The 22,756-nt window shown below is 42.5% G+C and overlaps 1 protein-coding gene across 1 annotated transcript in view; it reads right to left on the bottom strand.

The window, feature by feature from the left end:
* The window catches only part of mllt3 (MLLT3 super elongation complex subunit), a 67,570-nt gene that overhangs the window by 36,709 nt on the left and 8,105 nt on the right, over positions 1-22,756 (bottom strand). The window contains exons 3-5 of the mRNA XM_080792170.1: positions 4,201-4,283; positions 3,174-3,317; positions 675-716 (exon numbers count right to left, since the gene is read on the bottom strand). Coding sequence (XP_080648296.1) covers positions 675-716; positions 3,174-3,317; positions 4,201-4,283 — 269 coding nt within the window. The remainder of the gene's footprint in view (positions 1-674; positions 717-3,173; positions 3,318-4,200; positions 4,284-22,756) is intronic.

Raw genomic sequence — 22,756 nt, 5'->3', positions numbered from 1 at the left:
ATGCTGAGTGGCGAAGAACGACTGACAGAAACACAGCTTTTTCAGAAAACTGTCAGGATTTAGAAGACATTCATAGAATCGTTCCCAGGTCAAAATGGGTTAATTATAGGTGGGCTATAGGCCACCGATGCAGCCGTTCTTGGCAAAACGTTCAGCTGTTTTCACTGGACGTTCGCCCGTTATGACGCAGTCGCTAAAAAGCGACAGGTTTACACGTCCCGTAGATCTGCTATCTTTGGCACCAACGTTTGGACCATTACCCCCACAAAATGATTGTGACGCTGTAGTGTATTAACCCATTTAACCATTACGACCTGGGGATGATTACATCATGCCCTACAAATGCCTTCTAAATTATTATAATCTTCAAGATTTTTCAAAATCATTTTGAATGTCCCACCAATGTGACACGCACGTACGCACGCAGGCAGGCACGCTATAACAAATTTAGCTGGGGACCCCCTAGTACTCCCCCAAGGACCCCTGGAGGTCCCGGATCCCATTTTGAGAACCAATAGACTATGGTTAATGTGGTCAAATGTATTCAATGCATGTGCTCTGCATTAATGATAATAGTCAGTGTTGTTTGTGAAGTACACACGTTTTTTGTTTTTTTTCCATCAATAAATGAATCCATTTAGTACACCTGGCCCCCAAAAGCATGTTAGAATTACCTTAGAGTCTTCTGAGCTTCGTTTGTGAGGATCCCGTTTCTCCTGTGGAGGACAGAGACACACCGTCAGTGGACAGACACCGTCTCATACACAGAGACAACCATCAGTGGATAGACACCGTCTCATACACAGAGACACACCGTCAGTGGACAGAGACCGTCTCATACACAGAGACAACCGTCAGTGGACAGACACCGTCTCATACACAGACACACACCGTCAGTGGACAGACACCGTCTCATACACAGAGACAACCATCAGTGGATAGACACCGTCTCATACACAGAGACACACCGTCAGTGGACAGAGACCGTCTCATACACAGAGACAACCGTCAGTGGACAGACACCGTCTCATACACAGAGACACACCGTCAGTGGACAGAGACCGTCTCATACACAGACACACACCGTCACATGTTAATTTAACTTGGATAGTGTACAAATGGAACCAAATGGACCCATTAGGGTCGATTTGGGTCCATTTGTACACTCTCAGAGTTACAGACCCATAAGGGTCCATTTGGTTCCAAACTATCATTTAGATGCTGGGGACCCCCTGGATCTCACTCAAGGAATTAGACGACGTGGTTGTTTAGACATAATGCTATTGGGTTGATGTTTACCTGGAATATCCTAGTTAGTCTCTTAGAATCACATATTTACTCTACTTACAGTCTAGTATTTACTATGCCGTTTGTTGACTAGAGTTAATGCTTGCTGTGCTTTAAATACTCATAACATAACCTTGCTAAATGCCCTGAAGTGTAAATTATACCACTCTGCCAATGAGACCACTTTGTCCGTTTGACAGAAACGCAGATTATTAGCAGTGTTTTTAAGGTTTCTGCCTGACAGCAACGATTATGTGCACTTGTGAAGTGAAAACAAACTCATTTTTTAACGCGTTGTTCGATACCAAGATCGAAACGCAAATGGAAACGTGCCAGCTTCAAGCTGCCACAGAACATAGAGGGAATTCAATGAAAGGGGGACTAAAAAAAATTGTTGGTGATTCATGAATCGTGCGTGGAGCTCAAGCACATGGCTTTGAAGGGTAGCAGATCTACAAGCTCTCAACATGCTGCAATGCGTTGTGGGTAAACACAGATCAGCTAAGTTGATTACGAAAAAGAAAAAAAGAAACTGAAAAAAATAACTTATCCAGATGGGGTTTAGAATATTCAGATGTTTTGGGGTCTGCCCTATCTGAACCCTGCCCCCCCCCCCCAAAAAAATATTTTTAAAATAGCAGATACGAGCTCAAGTTTGTAGATCGGCTATTTTCTAATGACCGAAATGTATAGGGCTGAAGTGGTTAATGTATGTTTGTAATAATAATCCAAATCTACAAAGTAACTAGTAACTCAAGTTTTCAAATAAGTAAAAGTATAAATATTTGCCTAAGTACTGGAAATTGGACACATACTCTTGTACTGTAGGCTACAGTACAGTACAGAGTAAATGTAAAGCCTCCGTTGTTGGCCCCCAGCCAGCCAGCCAGCCAGCCCGGACCACCGCCGTCAGAGAGTGTTTTACGACCGTTAGCCAAGTGCACTTTTATTTATGCACCCCACACACACCCCCGCTCCTCTTCCCTTAGCCCGGAGGTGGTGGGGGCCTCGTCATGTGCCGACAGAGACCCCCGTCCACACTCACATTCCTGGCTGTCAGAAGCTGGACTCTTATTACTAAAAAGGTCCACGACGGCCACGCTGGTGGAAATGTACAACACGCGGTGGTTGTCACAAGGCCACATAAAACGATAATGTTTCCCTCTCCCCTAAAAGGACACACACAAGCCCAACATATCCCGCTGAAAAGCTGCTGATTAATTGGACGTAATATAGATTCAGATGTGGCCTCTACCCCGTTGTATGTTTAGAGTGGTTTTCCAATGGAGAGAATGGTTTTATGGCTGCTGGTTTCGAGTTTTGGAGACTTTTCCTGGATACCACAATTTACAGAAATAACGGAGTCAAACGCCAAACCTTTTGTAAGTCCTGAAAGAAAAGCCGTTCCTCGCCCCACAACCCACCACTCCAAGCTTGCACTCTTCCAACCAGTGTTGATTTTGTCGACTAAAACTATGCAGAATTTGTTTTTGTCGACTACCTATGAACACCGACGAAAAGTAAGAACTAAAAGACAAATCATTTATGTTTGGTTGAGTTTGGGTGTTGCGCCCTGAAAATACTGTAGCAGATCTACAAGCTCACAATGTGTCGCAGCTTGTAGTTAGGCTATTTTCACCATGCCATTATTGTCAAATATGCCTTGATGGTGTCATCAAGGCCTGCCAAAATATATTTTCAACAAAATCAACTGTACATTTAGTCGACCAAAATATCATATTTATTCGACTAAAACTAGACTCAAACGACAACATTTCGGATGACTACAATATGACTAAAACCAAAACGGGATTTCATTCAAAAGACCATGACTAAAACTAAATTGAAAGGTCCAAAAGCAACAGTGGACCCGGGGCTCCTCCTACCCCTCCGGCTTTGAGCAGCTTGCGGCGGAAGTCGTCTGTGGGGTTGTTGAAGGTCAGCTTCTCGCAGCGGAGGTGGTTGACCGGCGGGTGACCGTCCAGGTGCAGGAACAGGTCGTAGTCGAAGCGCACCTTCTTCGGTTCCTCCTGGAGACGATGGAGGTCCGTCCACAGGGAAGAAAGCATGATACATGTACAATTATTATCTGTTAACTGCCAGCATTTCTTCCAGTTAAAACCCTTATTTTGAAGGATTCACCGGTACCCGGAAATCGGAAACCGGATGTAGACTCACGATGTGTGTTGTGAAGGGACGCTATAGGATTAACTTTCACTCGGAGAATACATTGTTGAAGACTATTTTGGTTATGGGCCGTTGAATAAAACGGGGCGCAATCTGAGAAAGCAGTCCGAGATAGGGGCGCATGCTGGCCTAGCGGTCCAGGGGCATACCACATAAAGGCTCTGGCCTGACAGCGCTTTCCGTGTTCGAGTCCCGTTCATTACGACTGTTGCTGCATGTCTCTCCCCGTCTCTCTCTCCCTCTTTCATGTCTGTCTTCACTTGAAAACTATCAATAAAGGCCTAAAAAGCCTAAAAACAAATCTTAAAAAAATAGTATAGAACAACTTGGTGGGGCCAAGCAAGATGGCCGGTTCATTTTCCGTTTTCTGCATCAACCTAGAAACCCAATGCTAATGTAAGTAGCATACTGTACTTCTAAAATATGTAGATACCCTGGTTTGTTTACTGTTGAGTGAGAAATCATCAGGGGACCCCCAAAATAATTTGGGGAACCACTGATCTAGCACGTCTGGATCTGTAAAAACCTGATACCATGTTATATCTGACTTGTTATACCTCTTAAGCGGTGCAGATCGGTCACAATAAAACGTGTCATGGGGATCGGTTAAGTTGCAGAGCACCGATTTCGAGTAAAAAGCGATCAGTGGCCGATCGATCGGAGCGCCTCTCCAAACAAAATGGCCGTCAAAAGGTGAAGAATGTACCGTTGTATGATTAAATGTACCTTGTTTCTGAAGTAAACTTCAATGGGCAAGATGAACCCTGCGTATCCACACTCCTCCACTTTGTAGGGTGGATCCTTGATCACTGCAACGACAAGAAAGAAAGAAATCCATTATTCAACTGTTAACCCATTTTGACCTGAGATCAGATTTAAAAAAATATCTTCTACATCCTGACAGTTTTCAGAAAAAGCTATGTTTCTATGTCAGTCGTTCTTCGATTTTTCAAAAATAGCAGACCTACAAGCTCGTAGCGCGCCACTCGGTGCGTGGCAGACCAAAGGCATGGAGGTAATTTTGCGTACAGAGAGCTGAGACAGGAATTTTCTTTCCTGAGAATCCCGACACAAAATTACGGTGCAATGTCTATCTACGTCCTGTAAGTAGCCAGGTATAGGCTCTGGCCTGACAGCATGTCGCGTGTTCGAGTCCCGTTTGCTGCATGTCTCTCCCCTTTTCTCCTGGTTTAGGATGCGTGGAGAATCTGGTTGGATGGTTGGATTCTGTCCTGTCCATCTTAACTTCAACTATCAATAAAGGCAGAAAAGCCAAAAACAAATAGTGGGAAAAGTTGTTATGATGATGATGATGCTGCTAACGCTAACCCACGTGCATTAAACACAAGCTTTTAGCCAAAGTTCAGTACAATATGAAAACCATGCATCTGTCACTTAAACACTTTGGAATTACATTAAACATAGAACCTCTGCAGCCTTAGGTGAATAATTATTTTTATTTTATTTATTTGTAGGAAAAAACTTCAGGCTTCAAACTTCATAGATATAATACAAATCACACCTGTGTGAAGTGAGGGGCGCTCTTATCTCATCATACTAGTGTACATCATCTCATTCTGGCCAATCACAATTTGCGTCCTCACTTTTGTCATCAATGTTTATGTCTAGAAACATTTTGTTTAGCAAACACTCAAAACTAGTCATAGGAAACGGTAGCAAAACAATGTTTGTGTTTACACAAAACCTCAAAGCTGGACATAGGAGGGGCTAGCACCTAGATGCCTCATTGGCCGCGCGGAATGCACGCTGCGTCGCTGCCACTCAAGTGACTACTGACCAATCACAGCGCGTCTTTTATCAGTCTTTAATCATTTTTCTTTTATATCTCGTTGCCAACGCACATGTAAACGTCTCGCTGAACGGTCCGGGGTGCGATCGTAGTGAAGATGAATAGTCTGGGACTACTTAACAGGTATAAGAAAATGCCCCAAAACGCTGGCAGCGTGGGTGGAAATGTATGATTTATATGACTAGTACAGTTCCTGCATAATACAATAGGTACATTGGCTGCTAGTTAGTTATGGTGCCATCCATCCATCCATCCATTCTCTCCTGAGACCTCATTAGAGGTATAGCTTCAGCTTCTATTTCCATCCAACCAGATTCTCCACGCATCCTAAACCAGGAGAACTGGAGCTCAAATTAAAAAAGGGCGGTGTATTTGTATAGATCTCACACACCTTGGATGGCGGCGAGTCAGGCAGACATGCCTCTGTGTGTGTGTGTGTGTGTGTGTGTGTGTGTGTGTGTGTGTGTGTGTGTGTGTGTGTGTGTGTGTGTGTGTGTGTGTGTGTGTGTGCGTCATCGTGTCCCAGTAGGGATTTATTCGACACAATACAACCATCTGTAAGAGCTCAGGTGACCCATCCGTACCGTACCCAGGAGGGTGTTTGTTTGTCAGGCAGACAGACAACCTCCCAGAGGAGTTAGCAGACAGAATACCAACTATAGTTTACATTGTGTACACTACACACAGCAGGGTTGATTTAGTCTACGACAACAAAAGAAAAGCAACACCGATGATTTGAGACGCAACTAAACCGTTTTAGCGTTTGTCGCAGAGGTCTGACATTACAGTATGTCCCGCTGCACGTCGGCGCATGTCGTTGCATTGCATCGCAAGTGATTCAATTCATCATAAGGGGCTTTATTGGCATGAGAAAACGCTAGTTATCCGTCCATCTGTCTGCCGGCTCTAGTGTGTGTGTGTGTGTGTGTGTGTGTGTATGCCACTTTACGTCAAGTCGCAATAAAACTTGTTGCCACGGAAACCCATTGGTTTCAGATATCCGTTGCAGCACGGCGCACCTCGGCTGTTGTGTGGGACATGTCTAGTTGAAGCGCCATTCTGTCGCAGGTAGGGATGGAGCTCGTTAATTTTTATTGATAAGGAGCACCATATCGATCAGGCTTATGGAGCTGGGTTCTTATCGAGCAGGTAGTTGCAAGGAGTCGGATGGCGAATCATTGGTGTGGTTTGGGCTTAAAGCTATGATGAAAAATGTTCATCGACTATACCTTTTTTTTTACTGACGAAAACTACATAAATACTAAGATGGATAAAACTACGACAAATGTAAATATATTGACAATTTCGTCAACAAATACAAACTAAAATGACCGCTGGCTGGCTGGGGGCCAGGTCAGTCCACCGAAAGTACCCCCCTGGCCCTGCACAAATATTATGGGTCACCATTAATGGTGCGACAGGGGCAGGTTCAATTTCACATGGGTCACCATTAATGGTGCGGCAGGGTCAGGTTCAATTTCACATGGGTCACCATTAATGGTGCGACAGGGTCAGGTTCTAAAAGACTCCATTCAGCACATGAAATCTGGTCGAGTGGAGATGAGCCAATGTAAACGTAAACACTCAACACGTAAAGACCTATTTAGACCTGAGGCCCATTTCTACAAATGGAACCTTTTCACACACACACACACACACACACACACACACACACACATCATGTCATGCTTTAGCTATTGAAAAATAGAAGATCTACAAGCTCATGGTGGCGCGCTACGAGCTTGTAGGTCTGCTATTTTTTTTTTATCGAAGAACGACTGCCATAGAAACATAGCTTTTTCAGAAAACTGTCAGGATGTAGAAGACATTTTTAGAACCTGATCTCAGGTCAAAATGGGTTAAAGTGGTTAAAAGCTAAGGTGACACAGATGCGTTCCAGGTCTTAATGGGTTAACTGAGCATGACTCAGGACGTAAACACCCACCCACCTGTCCCGCTGCCCTACGGAAAATGCCACAATGCCAGAGTCACAGTGCATCTGCCATGGGGACAGGGTGGACAATTAAACACAATAAAAAGGTCCCTCTGGCGTCCGCATTTCGTTTAAAAACAGTCGTTTTTTTTGTCAGCGCTCATATGGTACAGTACATGGTTGTAGATCTACAAGCTCAAAACGAGCTTGTAGATCTGCTACTTTTGATGCTTTTGCGTGATGCTGTAGTGTGATCAAGTATGGCGTTAAAACACAAAAGGATAAGATATGGAGATGGGAGGTTTCTGCCCGACAGCACCGATATTGTAGTCCATATAGTATTTGATGGCGTCAGTCACACCATAATATTAAATGAGACATGATGAAGCCACACCCATCACAAGGGACACTCTACAGATGGTAAGGTGTGTGTGTGTGTGTGTGTGTGTGTGTGTGTGTGTGTGTGTGTGTGTGTGTGTGTGTGTGTGTGTGTCACAGGGTGTCATGGTAACAGGTCTCAGATGATAACACAAACAAGGCCCGAGAGAGAGAGAGAGAGAGAGAGAGAGAAATGGCGTCGCTGCCAGCCTCCCATACCTCCCTTGAGAGAGAGAGAGAGAGAGAGAGAGAGAGAGAGAGAGAGAGAGAGAGAGAGAGAGAGAGAGAGAGAGAGAGAGAGAGAAAGTGTGTGCGTGCGTGTGAGTGTCGTGTGCGTGTGTGTGCCTGGAGGTATAAGAATGAATCTTTGAAGGTAAATATTGAATAATGTGTTCGTGTTCGTTTTTATTAGAGAATAAATAATGTACAAAGGATAGGCATTAATAAGCTTTGAGCTTCGACCTAGATGCCTTTTCGATCAACCTATAAGAAATAGAGGATGTAATATTCAATGTAATGATTTATGTTACACTGTTGACTTGATCTAAATAAACTAAACTAAAACTAAACTAAAGCATCATGCTGCGTTCACACTGGCAGATGAAAAGCTACACCGCGTATTTGTAGCTGTTGTATATTTTACAGCAGCTACAAATGTCATGTCGTCGTGGCTTCCATTGACATTGAATGGTATGCTACGTGTGAACGTAGCATAATACAGCGTTGGTTGACACACACAGTCTGCAGAGGCTGGAAATCACAGGTTACAATCTCACACCGCAAATTGTGAGCTTGTAGATCGGCTATTTTCAGGCCGCCGTCGCACGACAACGTATGAAGTCAAGACGTCTGATTGTACGAGAACACGACGGTTAGATTATACAGCGGGCAGAGTGGAGCACATGTTCCTCATCAGTGGTGGGAAAAGTACTCAACTCCTTTACTTAAGTATACTGTAAGTATCAATACTGAATTGTAGAACCACTCTGTTACAACTAAAAGTCTGGAATTCTAAACGATGCTTGATTAAAAGCACTGCAGTGTATTGGTATAAAATGTACATAAAGTAGGAAAAGTAGAAACTACTTGTTGTGCAGAATGGCTCATATTCCATGTTTTCAAATGTACAAAATAATCTTTTTGGGCTATTTTCAAAAGGTCGAAATGTATGACTGAAGTCGCTACTGTATGTTTTGTAATAATAATCTAAATCTAAAGAAAATAGTAAGTTTTCAAATAATTGGCAGCATTGTAATTGTAGCAATATTTGCCTCTGAGATGTAGTGGAGTAGAAGTAAAAGTATTGGAAATTGGTACCAATAGAGCGGTGCCCATTGGGCACTGGCCTAAATGGAACGATGCAATTCAATTGGAAATTAACTGGCTTATGGCCAGCCTAATTAACAGTGGATTGTGCCTTCTGCCTGCACTATTCATATGTTTAATTCGTCATTTTAATGCAGATAGAAATATCTGTGATATACACACTCCATCTCATTCTCACACTCAGTCCTGAAGGTGGCGGTAACCACTATATGCCGATTTTGACCAAATAGAGTGAATCTGGCGATGTCACTTCCGGTTTAAGGAACAATAACATCCGGTACTACTACTATTTTAATAACTAAATCAAATTAAGCTCTAATCAAGCCCAAAATATCGCATTTTACGCAGCGATGCACATAAAGACTGTGCGCGTGCGTGATCGACCATGCACGCGCGGATTTCGGCCGGTTTTAGGTAGATTACGAAATAGCACGTTTTCAAATAATTGGCAGCATTGTAATTGTAGCAATATTTGCCTCTGAGATGTAGTGGAGTAGAAGTAAAAGTATTGGAAATTGTGGAGCAATTCTTTTTGATTTCTTGTCTATCTTTGCGTTACATCATGGCAGGGTAACAATACAATCCACACCTCTACCAAAGTGGTCTTGTACTTTAACCCATTCAGAACGGGAACCCATTTTGTTGTTTTAAGCATTATGTGATACTGTACTTAAGCTATTGAAAAATAGCAGATCTACCGGTACAAGCTCAGCACCGAGTGCCACGCTACGAGCTTGCTATTTTTGAAACATTGTGTGGCACAAATCTTTGAATATATATTCTTTCATAGCGAAAGCTTTTAGCTCAAATCTTTGCTTCTGGGGGGGTCCCTGGAACAACATATTTTCAGATGGGGGTCGGCGGCCAATTAGGCCTACATATATTTTTGGCGGTCCTTGACATGAAAATGTTTGAGAACCACCGACGTAGAAACATTGGGTCTTTCAGAAAACGGTCAGGATTTCGAAGACATTCGTAGAATCGTCCTCCGGTCTAAACAGTAGTACAGTACATACAGTAAGCAAATGTACTAAGTTGCTTTCCACCACTGCTCCTCATAGGGCTCAACACATGGAGCCAATATCCTGATGTGGTCGCGGTGCAGCCCGGAGCCCGCTGCACCAATAGAGCCACAAAGCGCCGCGCCAGGGGGGAAAGGAAAGCCCTCTGCGACACACAAAGATTAACAATCCGCGGTCGACCTCATCAAAGTTTAGGAGACTTGCTGCCAGAGGGGACCGATCATCTGTGTCTCAATGCTCGCACACGCACACACACACACACACACACACACACACACACACATGCACACGATTTCATCGACTAAAGCTATGATGACCGTCGACTACCTTTTTTCACTGACGAAGCTAAATAAAAACTAAGCCACGATGACTAAAATGATATGACCCAATATACTAACAATTTGGTCAACACATTAAAAACTAGACTAAAATGTTAGGGAGGGACTATAGTGGAGAAGAGATAGTAGAACTAAAAGACAAGACATTTTATGTTTGTTTGCCCTCAAAATAGCAGATCTACAAGTTCGCAACACGTTGTGAGCTACACACACACACACGATTCTCAAAGCGAGGGTGTTCCAGGGGACCAGTTTGAGATCGTCAGTAAGAATCTTCCACCTCGTTGACTTCAGACTGATCTTAATCTTAAAACCCTTTTATCTCGGATTCTAATCCCAGATTCCGATTCTAATCAAAACAAGCTTCATTTACGGTCGCGTCGCTGGTCGTGGTTGCAAAATTCATGCCATGCGGTCCTCCAGTGATAGGATTGCTTATCCGTGAACTAATGGTTAAGGCATTTTTCCCCCCTTAATTATTGTTCTGTCATGTCCGTATGTACCATTTGCAAGGTCTGTATACTGTATATAGGGACCCCAACGTATACTCTGTGTATATATAATCTCCATAAATCGGAATGCAGCAGAGCTGTCCATGGTGGATCTTCAGCCATATAAAGTTCGGATGTAATTTGTGACTTTGTACCGCGACATGTAAACGCTTCTGGCGAGACCTAACACTATGTGCTTGTGCTAATAATACTAAATTGTGTGTAGCCTATTGAGTGTGTGTATTGGGCGTGGGGTGGGGCGGGCAAACTCCTTCTCTCAAAGTGAATGCGGATGGTGGCAGAGGCTAACTTCCTTTATGCTCACAGCTAGCGGCAGAGAAAGAATTAATAACAAATACCTTCGGCACTGGAATGGACACATGACTGAAACAATGCAGGCAGTCAATGTGTTTATTGGGGTCCATGGGCCTAACTAATGCACACCTAACTTGGGTGTCCATAAAATCTAAACATTTGAGTACTCGAAAATGAAACTGTCAATGTCAATTAACGCTTTAGCTACAAAAAATGAGTGTGTTAGAAAAACATCATTACGACCAATTTACAGTAAGAGCAGCTATACTTCCCTAAAAGTGGTCTGGTCGAGATCCATCTGGATCCAGACCAAGTCTCTCTCTGTCTCTCTCTCTCTCTCTCTCTCTGCAGAGGAATATGTCGGCGGTCTTACTGCCAAGCAACGCATAATAATAATTGATCCTGAGGGTTGGACACAAATGAGGGAATATTTTTCCTTCAGCTCCCATCAGCTCAACGGCCGTAGAGCGTAGTCGATGGTGAATGGTGGTCAGGTATTTGGCCTCCCGTCAGGCATAATAAACACGCTCACTCCACTTAGCTGTAAATCTGGCTTTGTTTGTTCAATGTCACATTTCACAAAACGCCTGTGAAAACGTTGTGTCTCCGCCGACAAAGAAACTATTCCCATCATTCTCCTTCGTCATCACACTCTTTGGCAATGGATAATGTGGTACATTTTACTCTGACTCAGACTGTCACGGTTAATGCAGTATAAGATCTGGAACTCTGAAACTGGATCTGTGTCACTTTAGTGTTTAACCAACCAACCATTATTTTATACTTTAGCTATTGAAAATTAGCAGATCTACAATCTGTGCCGCGCTTTTTTTTAATTGTGAAAATGTAGCGCAAATCTTTGAATATATACTCTTTCACAGCGAATGTTTTTAACTCATATCTTTGCTTCTGGGGGGGACCCTGTAACAAAATATGTTTAGGGAACTCAGACTTAATTTATTTACGGGGGCCAGTTTCGAATTGCAGCTGTCCATAGTTGCTCTTTGAGAGAGGTTTTGAAGGAGTCAAGGGATTCATATGTCTTAATGGCTGTTGGTAGGGCGTTCCACATTTTAGTAGCATAGGAGCGTGGAAAGTAGAGACACCCGCACACTGCCACTTGCTGGGTTCAGCTCGTCATCATCGCACCTACTCCAAATTACCTACCGGGTGTGCGGAAGTCATCTCTCTATAAGTAGCATAATAGGAGCTAACTTAATTAATCCCTTATTTGAGTCGAATATGGGTTGAACATGGTTTGTTGAACTCCCTCATGGTTTCATTTCATTTCATATTTATTTATTTCATTTCAGTTATGGTTTTACATGATTATATTAATTTTACTTTGTACTTTCTTTTTTACATATTCCATAGCAGAAAAGAAAAGGAGCAGGAAGAAGATACATCTTGTGTTGTGAGTGTGGAGTTTGTTCACACATTCAGACCGTAGGACGTATACAAACGTCATATCTAATCCAACCGTACGTAGGTCCCCTTGGACGTGTGCACACGTCTTAGAGCTTTTTTATTGATTGATTATTTTTTAAATTCAGATTATTATTTTTTGGTTGGCCTCTCCTAGCCATACTTCTTGCCGTTTTACGCATGCGCGCTGCCGTTCACTTCCTTGTTTACGGCTCAGAAAGAATGCCTCGTATCTCCTAATCTCCTTGGTTTTGACCAGATGTGCATTCTTCCGTCTTCATTTCTGACTTCAACAAGCCTATCGTTTGGAATATTAATGCTTCTAGAGAGACTTTAGCGTGACCATCGCGAGGTATGGAACATTATGCCTGCTGGTTTTGGGGGGGAACGGAAGGGGGGACCTTTCAAAGAAAAAACTCCCATATCTGCTGGCACTCTAATTTTGAAAAGAATTAAGGGCCTTTGAGGTGCTGTGGAACCAAGGGCTCCTGTTTGGGATCGTGCAAAAAATATATATTTTAAGAGAATATGAGTGGTATTGCCCTTTAACAGTATAAAATACATGGAAAATATCCCTCTCTAAGGTGCATTTTGAACAGATAAAAAACGCATACTTATTTGCGATTAATTGTGCGATTATATACAAATCATGTGATTAATCGCAATTAAAGTATTTAATCGTTGGACAGCAGCAGAAGCTTATTATCTTACAAACTGTTTCTGCCTGACAAATAAGAGCGTAGACGAAGGGTACGGGTCGACACAAAAACAGTTCACCTTCGGCTCATTAATGAAACCAGAGCTGTGTGTGTGTGTGTGTGTGTGTGTGTGTGTGTGTGTGTGTGTGTGTGTGTGTGTGTGTGTGTGTGTGTGGAGGCGGAGTTGTAGCCCTTGCCAAGAGACAGCCCTTATAAAACATGCTTCAATAAACTGCTTCCTCCTCCTCCCCCCTTTCATTGAGAAAACCAGGAGAGAGAGACAGACAGAGGGAGAGAGAGAGAGAGAGAGAGAGAGAGAAAAGCCATTTATGGCCTGGTTCCTGTTTTCAGGAACCAGCGGTGTGTGCGTGTCTGTGTGTGTGTGTCTGTGTGTGTCTGTGTGTCTACACAGTCTACACACTAAAAACCTACCACTTTAATCTGACTCCAGATCAGCAGAGCCATCAGGACTTTACTACGAGCGCAAACTCTTGTGCAAATGTGCAATCGCCTCCATTCTCTCGCTATAGTATATATCCTGTAAAATGCAGTGTTTTTGGGTGTAACCTTCAGCATTTGATGAGTGTTATCGACTGGCCATATTGAGACGAGGGCTTCTATATCTCTTCATTAGACCATGTCCTGCGTAATCATGCCTTCTCCTTCCTCCTCATGTGCCAAATACCAACTTCTTCAACCCACAAACAATGGCACATTCTTTGGTTCATCCGCTATATTTGATGCGATTGCATTGCATTCACACCTGCGATGATTCGCCCTCTGCTGCGCTTTGAAGCAAGGCGAAACTCCCGCTTTTTCTTTTACAATGTGCTTATTTGATCCGCACCAGAATTCGAATGAGTCTTCACGCCTCAGCTCACGCCCAAACGAAGCGCACTTTCCGACAATACGCACTAGCAGGATTCGTTTTAATCATTATTTTGTTCGTTTTAGTTATACTATAATAACTAAAGGAACAACGTGCCCTGCAGTTTGATGGCAGTGGCTCCTCTGTGCTCTGTGACCCACACATACACGTAGGTATGATTTCTGCTGGAATCGTAAAACAATTACTGGCAAATTCCTGCACAAGCCTTTGATTTTACTCTGGTGCCCTGGGGGGGCATTCAGTAGTTAATGACAGGAGTTTAGTAGGTGGAGAGAGAGAGACAGAGAGACAGAAAGAGAGCGAGTGTTATGAGATAGTGACATGGGGGGGGGGGGGGGGGGGGGTGAGAGTAAAAGAGTGAAATGAGAGACCGGGTGAAATAGGGAGAGAGGGGAGAGATTGCATTTGTTCTCCGTTTAATAAATGGACCAGTCTTCCAATAACCACAACATTATGGTCAAATGCACCATTCCAATAACCACACCATCTATACTGTATACATTTGAGCTGGTATCATGTTGTGAGCGAACATTTTGCGCGCAGGCACGCCACAGACACTACCCCTGCGTTTTCAAACCAGCTCCGTGGTTTCCCTTTCCGTGACACGATGGCCTGAGAAGCTTGTTGTTGACGAATCATTCGATAATTCAATGAACAAAAGTATCAAATGTGAGCGGGTCGAAAATAAATCAACGCACAACAACGTTGCTAATAATCAGCAGTCCTCCTTTCAGGACACACGCAAACAAACAAAACATCTGATCGACTACCAGAGGTTGCAACTGTGGCATGTCATTAGGGCTGTCACGATTACAAATTTAGGTTGACGATTTAATTGTGATTTTTTTTTTTTGCATTGAACATTGGAACTTTATATGATTTCTGTTTGACTTTTAGGCTTCGTAATCACTAATTGCACAGGGCATATATTTCTCTTTCCAAAAATGTACAAAACTAGAATTTCGCCCCCCTTCGGGGGGCTCAATCCTAGTGTCGTTGCAGCGCAATATGGGAAGAAGGAAATTGCGTTGACAGAGTTGACAGACTCCACTTCATGTTTCAGCTGTGTTTTTAAACTCAGTAGTGTGCCCTGCACATGTAGTAACGGATGGGTTATAAATTATTATAATAACAGAAAGTGTTTTTTATTTCTCATAAATACGCAAACATGGTGAAACAACTACAGTCACAGAGAGCAGTGCCAAGGTAGCTGCTGCCTGCTAACGATGCAAACAACAGCCTTGCCTGTCGTGTGTGTGTGTGTGTGTGTGTGTGGGGGGGGGGGGGGGATAGCACTATTTTTTGACATTTTACTGTGTCATAAATATTTACATCTGTAGCCTATATTGTGATTACATTTGACCGTACATTTGACTCTTGTGTTATATTCTTGTGAAATATTCAGTAAAGTATTGTGGTGAAATATTCACCCCAAGTTGATAAGATATGCAGAGAATATAATACCAAGAAGCCCCAGTTTGAAATGCATTAGGCCACAGACCCCCATTTGATACCATTTGCTCTCTGGGAAAATCAGGGTCCATTTGGTTCCATTTGTATGCTGTTGGAGTATGATGACTGTGCTAACAGTATTATCATAAAATATGTCTCAGTTTGAAGATTCAAAAAAACATATTTCATATGTGTGAGCTTGTAAAGGAACGTTCAACCTAGAGACAGTGTTGCCAAGTCTGATCATTATAAGCTACTTTGGACTTGTTTATCTATTGGTAGTCCTTGACATGGAAATGTTTGAGTTCCACTGCTCTGAAACAACATTAGACAACAAAGTTTGACAGTCAACACTATAATTGATTATTTTAAGACTAATTTCCGGACCATTTTTGATTTACCTACTTTGAACTGGCCTATTAACATTTTTATAGACCTGGTTGCTTGTTTCACTCTCACATCCACGATATGTGGCAACCCTGGTCCCTGGTTTGTTTTGCGTGTGGATGTTTTTTGTGTTGCTTTAGCATCTTTAGCACAGTAGCTATCAGAGGCTGCAGTCATGTGGAAGCAGGAGGGAAAAAGGAAAAAAGACGAAAACACACAGCATTGCGCGGCCGCAGATCTGCCCTTAAACGGCAGATCTGTCGTTTTATGGATCATAGAACGAACGTATGCTGTTAGCTTGTTGCCCCCCCCCCCCCTCCTCCCTCTCTCTCTCTCTCTCTCTCTCTCTCTCTGACGTTCTCTCTCTCTCGCTCGCGCGCGTTACTCTAACACGTCTTTCTGTCTTTCTCTCTCTCTCTCTCTCTCTCTCTGTCAGAAAGCGTTCTCAGTTTACTCACAGCACCGTCACTCCTGTCAGTTATTTCGTCGTGTATTGGTAGCCTATATGAGCCCAATATTGGCGTTACGCATTTCACTTGAATAATGTTGTGTGCGCACGTGCGCACGCTGAGAAAGACAGTTATTTAATGAAACTGAAAATTATAACGTGCTGCGCTGTCTCGCCGCCGTATAGCCATTCCTGTGTGTGTGTGTGTGTGTGTGTGTGTGTGTATGTGTGTGTGTGTGCGCGTGTGCGCAAGACAGACGTGCGTGTGTGTGCAGGCTGAGAGCTGCTGACTGTGATTGACGTGTGAGCTGGATAAATCAGTGAGAGTTGGAAAAAGCGCACGCAGAGCCAACTCGCAGGCAGTGCCTCAGGCCAGATGCCTGAGAATCGGCACAGGATTCTCTGGGTCACCAGTGTTGGTGTGACACACACGGCTTCCACATTTAGCTTCATACTGGGTGAAAGTGGCGTTCCAAAAATTATTTTTCCCCTCGGAATTGTTATTCACAATGAGATGGAGTTGAGGTGTTTGTGTTTGCTTGCTGGAGCTATAATTAATGTATTTGCATTAAATGTCCACTCGCGCATCGAAGTAAAAAGCAAGATGGCCGATTGTGAGAGTGAAAAGTAGCTGTGGGGGCGGGCCTGGAGGGCCTATGAGAACACGGAGAAGTGTTGCCAGGTTTGCGAATTGTAAGCGAGTTGTAGTGTGTGTAAATAGCGTGGTTGTGGCCTTGTTTCTGCCCGTTTCTGCCCCTGTTGGGGCAACAGAACATGTCGACCAGTTTTGTTAACCGCTTTTGGTCAGGTGACCAACTCCACAAATGTTAAATTAGATAGCAGATATAGTTGATCTACAAAATCTTACAACACGTCACTTCATGATGTGTTGTAAACTTGTAGATCTGCTATTTCTGCTATTTATTCAAAATTGTACTTTATACCGCTGCTCTTGAGAATCCCGGGTGCGGAGCGATGCGGCGATGCCAAGACCTAACTGAAAGTGACGCATACCTATACACTGTACACGTCCTGAGTGTTTGTTTAACTCCAGAATTCCTACCAAACGGACCCCTCCGGTTTAGATTGAACACTCTGGGTTTTTACGGTGTCGTCTCCTCGTTCAGCGTTCAGCTCAGCTGTGCCAAAAACCTGTCCTTCATATCAAAACAATGTGCCCGGATGGTACTTTTGTAGGACATTCCAGCCGCCTAAAGAAGTGTGTGCGTGCGCGCGTGCACGTTGGGGGGGTGTGGGCCCTAGTAAAAATATAACCTAATGGGTTCTTGGCAGATATTCTGTGTGTGCCACAGAGGTGGAAGTAGTGTCTAGTGTACTTGTGTCTCTCTCAATATATTTCTGAATTTGCAAAAACAGAACGTTAAAAAAACAAGCCCAAATTGATTAAATTAATGAATTACCAGCTGCGTTATTATTATCTGCGGGGGTCCGCTATAACTGCCTCTGTGTCCGTTTCAGAGCAGTAGTTTAGGTAGGAACCAACATTCTGACAGGTACTTGGTGCATGTAGGAGAAGAAAGAGACATTACATCTAGTTTGACTCACTAACTAGAATTGTGGAAAATAGCTGATCTACAAGCTCACAACACCCCGTCGTATTAAGAGTCCATTTTTTGGCCCCCCCTGCCTGGTGGTACCGGGACCCTGCGGTGAGGAACGAGGCCTTACACAGCGAGAAAAGTAGGAAAGCAGACCCCCCCCATCCCAAAATATTTTGTTCCAGGGACCCCCCCCCCAGAAGCAAAGATTTGAGTTAAAAACGTTTGCTGTGAAATAATATATATATTAAAAGATTTGCACAAATGTTCAAGATTTTTCAAATATAGCAGATCTACAAGGTGTTATATATCTGCTAATATGTGAGGGGGCTGTGGTTTTTCATTTACTGTTTTCATTTATTTATAATAATTGTTTTTGGAAAATAATGAGGACTCCTGGAGACTAAAGAATCAAACAAATATAGTAATTAAAAAACCACAGCCCATCAGTCACCAGTAAAAAAAGTCGGGTGATTTCAATGAATCTATCATGGTTAAAACGGAGTTTGAAGTTATAATGGGTTTGTATTGGAAGGGGGCGGGGCAGCTAAAATGAGTATCAAATATCTAAATACTGAATCGAGCAACTTAAAAACTGTCTGGGGTGTTCACTGTTCACATAAGACTCAGTAGACGATAACATTTTTTAAAGTGATTTAAGTGGTCAACACTGTTCTTGTCATCGTCATGTGTCATGTCATTGTCATGTTAAGAGCATCTTCTAAATGCCTAAATTGTAATTGTAAATTGTTGTCAGTTGTGTGTGCGTGTGTTGCTTTAACGTGTTTAAAATGTCCAGAGTACTGCTGAGCAGTGTCAAAGTAACACGTCTGGTCTAGCCCCACAGATAGACGGATGAATGAAAGCCACGACATAAGCACCTTTCTTTTTCCTTTACAAAATACTGTAGGTCTCAAGAAACGAGAGGGTGAAAACAGCTGATGTGCGCAACTCTCCCTGACCTGTGCTGTCACAGTGCTGTCGCCAGTGATGTTAAGTAACTAAGTAATGTACTTAAGTACAATTTTGAGGTATTTGTACTTGATTATTTCAGATTTTCAGTAGGGCTACTTTTACAGTACTTACTCCACTACATCTCAAGGGTTTTTACTCCACTACATTTATTTGAAAACTTTAGCTGTACTAGTTTGTAGATTTGGATTATTATTACAAAACATGCAGTACGCACTTCAGCCCTGTATACATTTTGGCCAATTGAAAATAGCCAATCTAAAAGCTCACAGTGTGACACATTGTGAGCTGATAGTAGATCTGTAGATCTGCTATTTTCAAAACGAAAACGTGTGAAATGGCATATTCTCCACAATGAGTACTTTCTGCTTTTGTTACTTTATTTAAGCACATTTCGATACCAATAGTTTTGTACTTTTACTGAAGTACATTTTGAATTCCGGACTTTTACTCGTAACAGAGTATTTCTATATATTGCAGACCGTATTGATACTTTTACTTAAGTAAGAAATGAGAGTACTTTTTCCACCACTGCCTGTCACCTTGCCTGTCTGTGTCTGTCAGCAGATCACCTGGCGTCAGCATCTTTGGGATAAAAAAAAAGCAGTTCAGCCACGGACCGGCGAGATCTAATCGATTCTTGAGTCTCTTCTCAGAAATCAATAAACTTCCAAATGAGTCCTCCCGAACGAGGCTGTGATTTATTTTTTATCACCTCTTCAAAATGTGTCACGGAGATACACTCAAGTGGTGGAAAAAGTACTCACACATTTATTTTAAGTAAAAGTATCACTACTGAAATGTAGAAACTGTTACAAGTCAAAGTCTGGGAATTCAAAATGCACTTGAGTAAATGTGCAAAAGTATTGGGATCAAAATGTAGCCTACTTAACAGTACCAAAAGTAAAAGCACTCATTGTGCAGAACGTCCCATTTCAAGTTATTTTGATGCGATGCACTCTGAGCTTGTAGATCTGCTATTTTCAAATGGCTGAAATGTATTTCATTTAGGGTTGGAGACTAGTTTCATATCCATTTGAAAGTTCTGGCAAAAAGTGTGTATTTAGTCAAATATCTCCAATTTTCCATGAGCTGCCCTTGGACGACCTTCTCTCCAGCGAGGGGCCCGGACTGAACATCAAAACGTCCTTTGGGAAGCACCAATTTATGCAGCACACAATTGGCAGGTGCTGTGATCAATTACCCCACACCAATCCCAACACACTTGTCAATTATGTGCCCCATACGTTTGTGCTTCCCAAACATCGACTGTTCCCAATGTTAGTTTTCATCTAAGAGTTGACCCAAAAGAAAATTGCAATAGTAATCGTTCAAGGTTTTTTATGATCTTATATATCCTATCTATATAAGGGGAAAAAAATTCTAAATGATTGAATCCTGTATTTAAGGTTTATTTGTTTTGTTTTCTGAAAATTCAATGTATTTATTCTACATTATACTTGTGGGGTTTATTAAGAGAAGCTGTTAATGCCACCATTTCTTGTTTTTCAACTCCAGTATTTAATGCTTCTCTGAAAAAACCAATAAACAAAGAAAGAAAAAGATATGTGTGCTTTTCACATGATTTATTTACCTCTGACGAGCAGACATTTCGGCCTAGTGGACCTTCCTCAGCGCTGTGACAAACTAGGGGTTATTCATGATTCTGAATCCATTCCAAGCATTAGTTTTGTACGAAAAACACTTTAGTCAAAGCAAGAGTTTTGTTTGAATACAAATTTCATGAAAAAAAATGGATGAATTGGAGCTTTTTAAGAAGGTGTGCTTTTTTCTGTAAATTATGAGACTTTTGTAAATTATAAATTGCTCTAAAAAAAGAAAAAAAAGAAGAATGTAAACAATTTCAAGAATAAAGAAGTTCCGCGCGCTACGTCCAACCAGGGAAACTCCCCCCTGTCAGGTGTAAAGGAGCAACTTGGACACTCAGGCATGAAGGAAGCATGAGTTAAGTCCGTTGCTCTACCCAGGTTGGCGGAGGGTGTGTAGAGCCCAGGATCACATTAGATAATTGACACAGGGGTGAAAAATGGGTTACAAAATCGTGGGATAAAAAATATATTTAAAAAAAAATGAATGAATTAGTTGTTAAGTCGAAAAAAGTCTTTCTCACTCTCTCTCTCTCTCTCTCTCTCTCTCTGTGTGTGTGGGCAGAGAGCGGTGTGTGGTACTGTACGTTACAGTTCATTGCCGTGGTAGCTCACATAATTATCCAGTTTTGACGTGCTTGGTGTGTGTGCATGTGTGTGTCTGTGTGTGTGCATGTGTGCGTGAAAGGCCCTACAGTATACGTAAACAGTGGATTTTACTATGCATTCATCGCTCACTCAAAAAGGAGTTCCCCCGATTATATTTGCGGTCGGTTCTCACCGTCTCCACTTCCCCCTCCCTTCAAAACAGTCATTAGCATGATAGCTATAAGCCTCATAAGCCATACCACAAATTCTAGCCAAGTAATTGGACAAACTAGGGGGGGGGGGGGTTCATTTCTGAATCCATTCCAAGCATTAGTTTTGCACAAAAAAACACTCCTTGGGCTAAAAATGGCCATAGCCGTTGTCCAAATGGGAACATTTGGACATGTATATGGTCACATAACCCACTATAAAATAAATTGCCCAATGATGACAGCCGGTCAGCAGGTGGATTCATGAATAGACAATATTTTAGGCCAATTAATAAAAAATTACATACCAAATGTCCCACTTTGAACAAAAAAGCCTGTTGGCTGTCGGACTATAGTCTCCATATTCTAACCCATATTCTAACCCCTTTTGAATCCTGAAAGGTTAACAGTTTTGGACAGTTTTGGTTTCCACCCGGAAAAGAGACAAAATCTATTTTCCCGTCTGTAATTGACAGCAACACCAATATTGAGAAATGCTAACAACAGCCAAGGCCATGCATATTAGACTAAAGCTCGGTTTTGACATGAACCCTAAATTTCAGCACTGCCAAAAACCTCAATATGGGTAGGGTAGGCTTTCACAGAGGCAAAAACATTACCATCGACCTTGGGTTTGCAATAGAATATGAAAGATTTGAGCTCCAGCCATTCATACAAGATGCTTTATAAACTGCAAATGGGCTCTTTCCTTTAAAAAGATACAGTATGTTCAGGTTCAGGTTTATTTGTCATGTGTATAGATACAGAGTATAAATACAATGAAATTTATTTTGCTCAGAGCACTCTCAGTCTTACATACACAGGACATAAACAAACATCTATAGTGCAAGAAAAAGACCAAAGAAAACAGAAAAAAGTGCAAGTGAAGTGACAAAACAGTGCAATACAGTTAAAGGTCAGCTGTTCAGCAGCCTGACTGCCTGGGGGTAGAAACTGTTACTGAGACGGGTGGTGCGAGATTTGATGCTCTCTGGTAGCATTTTTTGGAATGTGGTGGGGTGGTAGAATTCAACATACTGTAGGTGGAAAAAGTATGGACCCGTACGGGTCCATTTGGTTTCGTGTTACGCTCTCAAGAGTAAAAAAAATCATAAGGGTCCATTTGGTTACCACTATCACCATCATTTAGCAGGGGCCCACCTGGAACCACTGGTTGAGAAGTGAGAAATATCACACAAATCACATGATGTGGCCGGAGAGAAAGACTACGAGTGAAGGAAGGAAGGAAGGAAGGAAGGAAGGAAGGAAGGAAGGAAGGAAGGAAGGAAGGAAGGAAGGAAGGAAGGAAGGAAGGAAGGAGATAAGTTCTTTGGAATAAGCAGAACATGAAGAGAGTGCCTGCCCTGCACGTATCCTTCCTCGGTAGGTAGCGACCCTGAGAGACTTCCGTCCGGATATACATGTGCACCCCTGC

Source organism: Protomyctophum bolini (assembly GCF_963924005.1).
Source record: "Protomyctophum bolini genome assembly, chromosome: 20".
Lineage (NCBI taxonomy): Eukaryota > Metazoa > Chordata > Actinopteri > Myctophiformes > Myctophidae > Protomyctophum > Protomyctophum bolini.
Note: the sequence above shows the minus strand (reverse complement) of the source record. Positions and strands in the feature narration are given on the sequence as shown.